This window comes from Nycticebus coucang, chromosome 4, assembly GCF_027406575.1.
Source record: "Nycticebus coucang isolate mNycCou1 chromosome 4, mNycCou1.pri, whole genome shotgun sequence".
In the NCBI taxonomy this organism is placed as follows: Eukaryota; Metazoa; Chordata; class Mammalia; order Primates; family Lorisidae; genus Nycticebus; species Nycticebus coucang.
Genome location: NC_069783.1, coordinates 41,874,032 through 41,886,236, shown reverse-complemented (window position 1 = coordinate 41,886,236; position 12,205 = coordinate 41,874,032). Strand labels below are relative to the sequence as shown.

The window sequence follows — 12,205 nt, the reverse complement described above, 5'->3', positions numbered from 1 at the left end:
ATTTCTATATCTCAAATTGTCTTTCTTTTACCTCCACTTTTGAATGTAGTTTAATGGGCTCTAGGATTCTGGTTGACTGTTATTTTCCTTCAGTGCTTTTATGATTGCCAATGAGAAACTTGTTTTTGGTATAATTAATGTTCTTTTGTAGATAGTCTAATTTTTCCTTAAATCTCCTGTAGCTTTAATTTTTTTTGTGGGGGGAGTGACAGTTTTACTCTGCTATGTTTAGGTATGGGTTTGTTTACTTGGAGTAGATACTTGAAAGGTGTTTTGAATCCGACGCCTTTGATTTTCTTCAGTAGTGCAAAATTTATAAATGTCATTTTTGGAGCATTTTTTCTAATAATCATTCTATTCCTGTTTTCTCTAACTCCTACCAGACTAATATTTGATTGATTCTTTGATACTATCACATGTATACACACACACATGCACATTTTTGTCATTTTGTGTACCATGTATTTTGGGTAAATTTCTCAGAAAACTGTTTTGTAGGTCACTGATTTTTAGAATTTATCTTATCTGATTTTTTAATTTTGAAAGTATATTTTATTTCCAATATTTTCTCTCTCTCTTTTTTTTTTTTTTTTTTTTGTTAAATAATTCAAGGTTTAGCCAGACTTGGTGGCTGGGTCCACTCCTGTAATCCTAGTACTTTGGGAAGCTGAGGTGGGTAGATTGCTTGAGCTCAGGACTTTGAGACTAATTGGAGCAAGATTGAGACCCTGTCTCTAATAAAAACAGAAAAGAACTCGATGGATGTTGTGGTGGGTGCCTGTAGTCCCAGTTACTTAGGAGGCTAAGGCAAGAGGATCTCTTGAGTCCAAGAGTTTGAGGTTACTGTGAGCTGAGCACTCCACCCAGGGTGGTGGAGTGAAACTCTGTCTTTAAATTTAAAAAAAAAAATTCAAGGTTTTATTTAACAGCTACTTCTCACTCTCCAACATGTCATGGATTACAGTAAAACTATTTTCTTTAGATAAAGGTTTATAGTAGTTATTAGTTGATTATTCTGCCAAAATTTTTCCAAGGGACTTTTAGATAGAACCTCCTTAGGTTGCAAGAAAACTTTACAAACAAGCAAACACAGACAATGCAGGGAATCCCCAACACAAAATGCCAAGGCCTAGCAAATAAATGGGAATCCAAAGGAGACAGATGCCACCCTCAAATGCCCTGCTATAGGGCTCTAAATGGTGGCCTAGTCCCTCTTCTCCCTGGGAATCCCAAATGAGCTCAGTCCAAACCAGGTTTCCTAATTCCACTCAACCCATGACTTCCACCCCAGATAGATCCAAATAAAATGCCCTGCCACAGAGCAGGAATGGGTGGGGTCAAGGATCTCAGGGTGTACCCTGGGGAAGTAACCAAATAAACAAATTGCCATGGAGTCTGGATACTTCTCAAATCCTTTCCTTCTCTTCAACTCAGTTCAGGTTGCCAGGAGCTGTTCTAACTTGGGGAGAAAGAGATGGGAGTTCTTCAAAGCTAAAGCATTTTCTAGTATTTGCTGGGACCATACTGTACTTTCTTACCTCAAAAAGAAGTCGCTCCTTTCAGTGAAGACCCACAGCTTGTCTTGGGGCTGCTCCCTGCTTCCTCACAGAGTGCCATTTCACTGGGGTGTTGATCATCCCACCCAGGGATGCTGAAATCTGTTCACAAAAGCCGGACGCTTGTCCATGAGGCCACCTGAGAACGAGAACAAATGGTTGAGGAGAAGGAAAGAGAAATTTATTATTTTGCTGGCAAAGGAGGGTGGGGACTCATGCCTCTAAAATGCCATGGTCCTCTTCTAGTATTTCTCATACTGTTATTAGCTATTGTTCCTATTTCAGTATAGCTTTTTTTTTTTTTTATAACTTCTTGCTTTTCTTAAATAGAAATTATTTCTTCATTTATCTCTTCAATATATTAACCATAGTTATTTTAAAGTCTTTGTCAGACTGCTCTATAAAATTAGCTTCATAAAGAGTGAATTTATGTTCTGATACTCAGTTTTTTTTAGGAGGCTAAGGCAGGAGGATCTTGAGTCCAAGAATTTGAGGTTGCTGTGAGTTCAGCGCTCTACCCAGCATGATAGAGTGAGATTCTGTCTCAAAAAAAAGAAAAAGAAAATAATTCAAGGTTTCATTCAATAGCCACTTCTCACACTCCAGCATGTCATGGATTACAGTAAAACCATTATATAAAATTTATTTGTTTTTTTTTTTTTTTTTTTTTGGTCCATTCCTGCATTTTATTTTTAAGTATGTATTACATCCTTAGGAAAAGAATGCCAGGATTTTCCCTTTTGTGTCTTTTCTTCTTTCTTTGTGCTCTGTTATGCCAGCTGAAGTTGTCAGTACAATGAAACCAAACTGGTAGGATGGGAGCAGATTATTCTGCCATTTTCCGAGATCTTTGAGTTGCATATCAAATCCGGAGCTGATCATTTCACACTTATTTAGCCTGCCTGTGAATTTTCTCAGCTCTGTGATCATTGATGATTTTGTATTTCCAATGTAATCACACTTTATCATCATAGTTAGAAACCAGATGATGATTGGAGCATGGTCTTATAAGAACGTGGCATTTGCCTCTCTTTTTGGCATTGTTGGTGCTCTTAAGAGCATCAGCCAGGGCATTCAGGTATACCGTTATGGCAGCATGGAGAGATGGTAGAAAGAGTATTTCTGTATTTTGAATTTTGGGTTGCTGGGTATGATTGGGAGCCTTTTTGTTTTCTTTCTTTCTTGCTTTCTAGATCAGTGGTTCTCAACCTTCCTAATGCTGCGACCCTTTACTACAGTTCCTCATGTTGTGGTGACCCCCAACTGTAAAATTATTTTCGTTGCTCCTTCGTAACTGTAATTTTACTACTGTTATGAATTGCAATGTAAATATCTGATATGCAGGATGTATTTAGGCGACTCCTGTGAAAGGGTTGTTTGACCCCCAAAGGGGTTGTGACCCACAGGTTGAGAACCGCTGCTCTAGATTCATTCCCCTCTGTAAGAGGAATTAGTGGCATTTTGGGTTTCCCACTTCGTAACAATATGGGGGATATAAAACACAGATGTAGCACAGAGTTAGCAGTCAGCCTGGTTCAGAAGCTCCCAAAGAGCCTGACTTTTCCTACTAGTGTAGCTCTGGAAGTAACCTTTTTTCAGTCTCTTTCCACAAGGGAGGATGTTAGTGAAATCCCGTCTTACTCCATAGGAACTGACTTTTCAGCTACCACTCTTGTTTCTAAATTTGTTGTTGTTGTTGTTGAGACAGAGTTTCACTGTGTCACCCTTGGTAGAGTGCTGTGGTGTCACAGCTCACAGCAACCTCAAACTCTTGGGCTTAAGTGATTCTCTTGCCTCAGCCTCCTGAGTCGCTGGGACTACAAGCACCCGCCACAATGCCCAGGTGTTTTTTTGTTGCAGTTGTCATTGCTGTTTAGCTGGCCTGGGCCAGGTGTGAACCCGCCAGCCTGGGTGTATTTGGCCGGCACCCTACCATGGAGCTACGGGTACTGCCCTGCTTCTAAATCTTTAACCCAGAGGCTCTCTGGTATCAACACCCTTAATGCTTGACATTTCTATTCAGTTTTACTCAGATGATTATTTTGTTTTTGAACTGAAATAGTTTTGGGATTTCTTTCTTTCTTTTTTTTTTTTTTTTTAAGTTTTGGGATTTCTGTTTGTATATTTTGGGCACTGTGCATATGTGTTGTATGTGGGTGGGTGGGTGGGTGTTTCTTGTCAAAATGGAGAACCATCTGTTTCATCTCTATCAGAAATTCAAGGTGGCGCCTGTGGCTCAGTGAGTAGGGCGCCAGCCCCATATGCCAAGGGTGGCTTGAGCCCAGCCCCGGCCAAACTGCAACAAAAAAATAGCCGGGCGTTGTGCCGGGCACCTATGCTCCCAGCTTCTTGGGAGGCTGAGGCAGGAGAATCGCGTAGGCCCAGGAGTTGGAGGTTGCTGTGAGCCGTGTGACGCCACGGCACTCTACCTGAGGGTGGTACAGTGAGACTCTGTCTCTACAAAAAAAAAAAAAGAAATTCAATTGAAATTCTTTAAAACTCGATTTTCTCATAATAATAGATAATTTTAGGAAAACCTATCAAGAACTTACTGAGCACATTATAAGAATTAACTTATTTATAGTTCCCCCAAACCTTTATTTTGTAGAAAAGAAAAGTGAGAAATGGAAAAGTTTAGTAACTTGCCTTGGATCCTGTAGCTATTAGGCGTTAGAGAAAGGATTCTAAGCCAGATAACTTGACTTCATAGTCTATGTTCCTAACCACCATGATACAGTCTCTCTTATTTTTATTTTTATTTTTTTTGTAGAGACAGAGTCTCACTTTATGGCCCTCGGTAGAGTGCCGTGGCCTCACACAGCTCACAGCAACCTCCAACTCCTGGGCCCAAGCGATTCTCCTGCCTCAGCCTCCCGAGTAGCTGGGACTACAGGCGCCCGCCACAACACCCGGCTATTTTTTGGTTGCAGTTTGGCCGGGGCCGGGTTTGAACCCGCCACCCTCGGTATTTGGGGCTGGTGCCTTACCGACTGAGCCACAGGTGCCGCCCTAGTCTCTCTTATTTATCAGTTGGGAAAAACAATACTTTCTTACAGGAATTGCAAGGATGAAGTAAGATAAGATGTGTAAAGCCTGATGTCATACCTGACATATAATAGGCATTCAATAAATATTTGTTTTTCTTTTCTTTTGTGGAAGGCAAATATGTTTCTAGTATGATGATTTAAACAAAATATGTAATGAGGTTTTGTTTAAGATATATAATGGTATATTTTATTTTAGTAAAAAGGGTAGAAGTTCTGTTATTGGACTAAATTCTCTTATATGACTCGGAGGATAGGAATGGCTTGGGAGAGGTGCAGAACTAAAAAGCAAGGGAATTAGGAATAGGATCCAGTGGCAAAGTCTAAATTAGAAAACAGAGAGTTAAAGGATTCTGCAGAAAAGTGGTTTGCATCTGGGGAATTTCAGAGCAGAACAAGAAGGTTTGGATTGGGTGGAAGGAGCTTTTCCATCCTGAGTTTCCTGAATCCTTGGCAATGGCCAGAGATGTCTCTACTAACCAGTCTTGGCTGCTTGATCACAAACATCCTCATCGTGTTGTCCATTTGGTTGCAGTACATATCTGCTGGGATCAACAGGTTTCATGAAGCTGTGGTGGATAATACCAGTGCTGGACCACCAAATAGATACCATTAATTTTCTTTTTTTTATGTAGAGACAGAGTCTCACCTTATCGCCCTCAGTAGAGGGCCGTGGTGTCACACAGCTCACAGCAACCTCCAAATCCTTGGGCTTAGGCGATTCTCTTGACTCAGCCTCCCAAGTAGCTGGGACTACAGGTGCCCACCACAAGGCCCGGCTATTTTTTCATTGCAGTTTGGCCAGGTCTGGGTTTGAACCCGCCACCCTTGGCATATGGGGCCGGCGCCCTACCCGCTGAGCCATAGGCGCTGCCCCATTAATTTTCTTTTTAAGAGACAGAGTCTCACTTTATCACCCTTGGTAGAGTGCTGTGGTGTCACAGCTCACAGCAATGTCCAACTCCTGGGCTTAGGCAATTCCCTTGCCTCATCCTCCCGTGTGGCTGGGACTACAGGTGCCCGCCACAATGCCCAGCTATTCTTTTGTTGCAGTTTGATCGGGGCCGGGTTTGAACCCGCCACCCTTGGCATATGGGGCCGGCGCCCCACTCACTGAGCCACAGGTGCCTCCTACCATTAGTCTTTTTTTTTTTTTTTTTTGCAGTTTTTGGCTGGGGCTGGGTTTGAACCCACCACCTTCAGCAAATGGGGCTGGCGCCCTACTCCTTTGAGCCACAGGCACTGCCCCACCATTAGTTGTTTTTATTGAATATTCATTCTGGACTGTGTTTCAGCACTTCACCTTTATCTAACTATTGTGCTGAACGCTTGGTGATTGTCAAAAAGAATCGATTTTTCATCACACATAACAATACGATGTAGAAATCGTTCACCTTTATGTGGGGACAGCAAAGAAAGGCAAGTTTGGAGATGATTTCTTTTCTAGTGCTTATTTAATTCATGCAGAACCCAGCTTCTTTGCCTTGCAGATTTGTTTCAAATGGTCCAATTTTGTTGGAATAGTAACATCAAACCTTGCTGCTACTTCAGCAGGTTTGGATTCACTTCCACCACATCTTTCAGCTTGTCATTATCCATCCTGGTCTCAGGTTAAAGTTACTGGAACAGAACTTCTCAAACCACTGTTGTACATTAGCCACATCCTTCCCAAATTTTCATTGAAAATTTGAGCTATCTGTACTGCATTGGTTCTGTGACTCTTACTCAAAAATAACACAAATTTTTGACTTATCCATGGTTTCACAAAAATTGCTTTCAAAAAAAATTTTGAAAGATAATCATAAGCCAAAACATGTATTTGAAAGAATGAGGATGTATTTTTACAAGTTGAAAAAAATAGTATTAAAGTGAAATGTGAGAGATCTCAATTGTCAAATATAGTACTGAAGGAAGTCGGACATTTCTTCCTTAATAACCTAATATTGTGTGTGTATGTGTATATATATACACATACATGTTATATACATATGTATATCTATTCATATATGTGTATATGTATGTGTGTATATATACATATCTTATATATATATGAAAGAATTTTACAGTTGAATTTGAATTGTTATTTGGAATGTTTACTTAGAAACTAAAATTGTCAGTTTTAGCCAAACTAGGATGAAGAAAAAAATCCCAAATGTGTCTCCACAGTTTTATTCTCACTGTAAATTGGAAATCAAGTTTTTTTTTGTGTGCAGAATGTCTTCCTCAATTTAAGAAAGAGCATATTTCCTATGAACTATTTTTTAATTTTCATATGTTAATTTCAGTTAAATCTCGGTACTTTCCTCTTAAAATAATGTCTGCCTCACACTGAATTTGCTATTTCTTAGGATAATGTTATACAATCTAGTAGGGCATAATGTTTGTTTTTTTTTTCTTGAGACAATCTTACTATGTCACCCTCGGTAGAGTGCCATGGCTTTACAGCTCACTGCAACCTCGAACTCTTGGGCTTAAGGGATTCTCTTACCTCAGCCTCCTAAGTAGCTAGGAGTACAGCCTCCCGCCACAATGCCTGCCTTTTTTGTGTGTATGTGTGTTGCAGTTGTCATTGTTGTTTGGCAGGCCTGGGCTGGGTTCAAACCTGCCAGCTCTGGTATATGTGGCTGGAGTACCTATGAGCTATAGGTGCTGAGCCAAGTAGGCATAATTTTAAAAGTTAAAAAAAATATTAAATGTTCTTAAGCACTCTATGATAAAACATAGTGTAATAGAACTGAAACTCACTGGTGTGATGTTCAAATAACCTCAGAATATTTATGCTTCTTCCCAGATAACTTGCCTTCTTAATTCTTCACAGGATCTGGTTGAAATTTTAATTTGTGCTAGACGGCATTTTGAGAGGGAAGAATGATTACTAAAATTTAGTTTAAAATATATCCTCTTTGAATATGTATGACCCTCCAGAAATATAGAACATAAATTATAGTAAACTACAAAGGTATATATTCTTTTGGATGGAAATCTTGAGTCTTATAAAACATCTGTGAGCACTGGATTATGGATCATCCTTCTTTTTTTTTGAGACACAAGGTCTTGTTTATTGCCCAGCCTAAAGTGCAGTCATGTCGTCAATGAAACCTCAAACTCTTGAGTCAAGTGGTCCTTCTGCTTTAGCTTTCTGAGTAGCTGGTACTATAAGCAAACACCATCATGCTCACCTGATTTTTCTATGTGGTCTTGCTATGTAGCTCAGGCTAGTCTTGAACTCCTGGCCTCAAGGGATCCTCCCACCTTTTCTTCCCAAGTGCTATGATTACAAGTGTGAGCCACAATGACCAGCCCTTCAGAACATTTTGAGTGTGAGAGCACAGTAGCAAGTTTGTGAACTTAATTGTCAGACTACAAAGTAGGTGTAAGAAATGGAACGTTTTGGGCGGCGCCTGTGGCTCAAGGAGTAGGGCGCCGGTCCCATATGCTGGAGGTGGCAGGTTCAAACCTAGCCCTGGCCAAAAACCAAAAAAAAAAAAAGAAATGGAACGTTTAATAGCATTAGATCATAATACCCATAATAAAGAGGAAAGTAGGTGAAAAGTGTAAGTGAAACATTCTCTAGTTTTACCCCTTTCCCAATGTAATGATATTTATTATATTCTAAAAGTGTTAATGTATGTTAATAATTTGTACTTTGACCTTTTAAAAAATTTTATTTCAGGGCAGTGCCTGTGGCTCAAGGAGTAGGGCGCCAGTCCCATATGCTGGAGGTGGCGGGTTCAAACCCAGCCCCGGCCAAAAACCACAAAAAAAAAAAAAAAATTTTATTTCATATATATATATATATTTTATTTCAAAACAATAAGGGGCACATATGCTTTTGTCACATGGATATCTTGTGTAATAGAATGCTTAAGTCAGGGCTTTTAGTGTACTCATTACCAGAACAGTGTTTATTGTAGCGATAACCCCCTCGCATTTGTACTTTCACCTTTTAATAGTTGATAATTTCAAATGTTTGCTTATGTATTGCCTTCTAGGTGCCCTAATGTGAGTCTGCAAAAACTGCCAGAACAGTGGTTATGGAGTGTTTTAGAGGAAATTAAATGCAGTGATCCTTCATCTAAACTCTGTGCTACGAGGCGCAGTGCTGGAATTCCTTTCTACATACAGGTGCTTATCTATAGGACCATAGTTGTTTGCTTATTTATCTTTCAATAATAGTGTGTTCTAACCCTTTTGACATGTGAGTAAGCGTATTGCGTAAGGTACATTTCTGTATTTTCAGAGCGTTTGTGGCTTTGTTTTGATGTGGGGACGTTGTGTACCTGTGATAGATCTTTTCTTGGAACAAACTCGCTAAGCAGTCAATCTTGTAATATAAACAGAGGGTGGTATAGATTTCTGCCTGTGTGTTAAGTAGGTAGACCTCCCTTTGGCACATCCCTTGCTCATTTCCAGGAAGTGCACATGTTGCCCTTTGTTTTAATGAAATTGCAAAAAAATGGTCTTCCTTTCATCTGAAGACTCTGAATACTCTCTGTAGGCAACTATTGTTAACAATTTATTTTTACACTTTTTCATTAAATGTCCATAAAATAATTATATTCACAGTAGTAGCTAACAGTGATTAGTTCTTATTTCACATATATTACCTCATTAAATCTTTCCCCAAACCCTATGAAATAGATACTGTTATCTTCCCTACATTCTAGGTAAAGAAACTGGGGTTTAGAAAAATTAAATGACTTGCCAAAGGCCACAGAGATAGTAAAAACTGAGGTAAGACTTGAGCCCAGGCTACCTGACTCCTGAACCTCTCTGCATATGAGAATGTGTGTGTATGAGTATGTTTTCCTTTTGAACATGGATGAAAATAAGTGTATTATATATACTATTTGCCACTTGACTTCACTTGCAAACATTATACCTTAAAAGATTGCTCCATATTAGCACATGAAGATATTGTTACTGATCAAAAAATATTTATTTTCATGTCATAGACAACCACTAACCTGTATCTCTATAGATTTTCCCATTCTGGACATTTCATTTAAATGGGATCATATAATATATGATCTTTTGTCTGGCTTCTTTCACTTAGATGTGTTCAGGGTTTGTTCTTATTTAGTATGTATTCATTCCTTTTTATTGCCAGAAGTGGTTTGATATCCTATTTTTAGGTTTATTGGATATTGATAAGGTGTTAGAAACAAAGTAAATAGGCACCTCCTGGAAAATTCAAATATAGGGCCCCTTTGAAGTTTGTAGTATTTCTTTTTGTCTTGTGGGGTTTCAAATGCTATGATTTGGTTAGTCTCCCACTGTGAAGAATTAATTAATTGCCCAATCTTCAGAGAGCCTCAAAATCCTTACAAGAAATTTAATCTAGAAGGTTTTTGTTTTTAAATAAAGAGAATTTTCTCATTGGATAAAAGTGTTACTAAAACTGACTTTGTTGCATCTCTCAGCCTCTTAGAATTATACAACTAATAAGCAAACTGGAAGCGTCCTTAATGGCAACGTGATTTCCCCTTCATCTAATTTTACAGATGAAGAATCTCAGGGATGGCAAGGCTAAAACCTACTTGCCCATGGTCACATGGCTTAGTTACCTTGATAGTCACATGTTTTTATAAAGGGGATTTCAAATTTTAAGATCGATCCAGGGAAGCAGCAAATGAGTATATGTAAAATAAGAGCTCTGTGAATTTTTGTCTTGTTTTTCCATAGGCACTATTGGCATCTGAACCAAAGAAAGGCAAAATGGATTTGTTGAAAATAACTATGAAAGAGTTGATTTCTTTGGCTGGGCCCACAGATGACTCACAGAGCACAGTCCCCCAGGTAATAATGGAAATACACAAACCTTGTTAGGAAGGTAGTATTTATTTATTTATTTTTTGAGATAAAGTCTCACTCTGTTGCCCTAGGTAGATTGCCACGTTGTCATACCTCACAGCGACCTCAAACTCTTGGGCTTAAATGATTCTGTTGCCTCAGCCCCCTGAGTAGCTGGGACTACAGGCACCTACCACAACGCTCAGCTAGTTTTTTCTATTTTTAGTAGAGACAGGGTCTTCTCTTGCTCAGGTGGGTCTCAAACTCCTGAGCTCAGGCTATCCACCTGCCTCAGCCTTCCAGAGTACTAGGATGACAGGAGTGAGCCACCATAACTGAACAAGGAACTTAGTTTTTAAAAATGTTTTCTGTATTAAAACAAAGATTATATATATGTGAAGATTGCACAAATATCTGTAGCTTGTTTTAATAGGTTTTTCTTTTTTCTCATAGAATAAACCATTGCTTTATTCGTTATGTATTAATCAAAAATGATCTATTTTAAAACTCTGGTGGAAACGTCCAACTTTTATTATGTAATATTAACGTATTTAAAAATTTAAAAATGAATATGCCGTCAGTTTAGAATTTCACGTGGGCTTCTTTGAGTTAATGTACATATTGTAAGTTAGTAGTTGAATCTTTCCTTTAAGTGTAATATCTAACTTTTGGTATATTTACACTTTAAGATAGCTAATATTCATTCCCTTTTAGCAACTACCCATATGTATGAAGTTGAGTTAAGCACTCCTCACAACTCTGTTCTGCTGCTAGGGAATAAATACTTGTCACATACTGCTTCATGGTATAGTTTGGGCTTCCTCAGTAACACTTCGTATCAGGACGCTCCTATCCTTGGCTGTACTTATTTCCTTGCTTGCCTATAAAAATTTTAGAATCAGCCTTGTTAAGTTCAATAAAAAGCTTTTCTTGGAAATTTGGTTGGAATTTAAATATATTAATTTTTTTGAGAAAAATGAACCCTTTTAATATTGAATCTTCCACAAACATAGCTTATTTCTTCATTTATTGAGAGGTTCCTTAATGTCATTCATTATTTTTAAAGTAGTTTTCTGTAAAACTCCTTTTTGAAATTTATTTCTAAGCATGTTAATTTTTTGTGAATTATGTTACTGTTATATGAATTCAGTTAATTTTCGTTGTTATACTTATATTCAGCAATTTACTTAAATTGCTGTAATATACCTTGTGACTTACCTTTAAAATTTTTGTGTTTTCTTTGTAGATAATCATGTCCTCCCTATCTAATGCTAAGTTTGTTTTACCTTTCTAATTCTTTTTCTTTCTTTTCTTTCTTCTTTTTATTTTTATTTATTTATTTATTTTTTGAGACAGTCTTACTTTGTCACCCTGAGTGGAATGTTATGGCGCCAAACTCTTGGGCACAGCGATCTTGTCTCAGCCTCCCGAGTAGCTGGGACTAGAGGTGCCTGCCCCATGCCGAGCTATTTTTAGAGATGGGGTCTCACTTTTGCTCAGGCTATCCACCTGCCTTGGGTTCCCAGAGTGTTACGTTTGTTTTTAGAGACAGAGTCTCACTTTATCGCCCTCTGTAGAGTGCTGTGACATCACAGCTCACAGCGACCTTCAACTCCTGGGCTTAGGCAATTCTCTTGCTTCAGCCTGCCCAGTAGCTGGGACTATAGGTGCCCACCACAACGCCTGGCTATTTTTTTGTTTTGCAGTTTGACCAGGGTTGGGTTCGAACCTGCCACCCTTGGTATATGGGGCCGGTGCCGTACCCACTGAAACACAGGCGCCGGCCATGTTTCTAATTCTTAATCTTTAAAA

At 38.8% G+C, this 12,205-nt stretch overlaps 1 protein-coding gene across 3 annotated transcripts in view; it reads left to right on the top strand.

Moving 5' to 3' along the window:
* The window catches only part of THADA (THADA armadillo repeat containing), a 372,355-nt gene that overhangs the window by 77,699 nt on the left and 282,451 nt on the right, over positions 1-12,205 (top strand). For all 3 annotated transcript variants that reach the window (XM_053589884.1, XM_053589885.1, XM_053589883.1), the window contains exons 23-24: positions 8,593-8,725; positions 10,286-10,399. In XM_053589884.1, the coding sequence (XP_053445859.1) occupies positions 8,593-8,725; positions 10,286-10,399 (247 nt within the window). The remainder of the gene's footprint in view (positions 1-8,592; positions 8,726-10,285; positions 10,400-12,205) is intronic.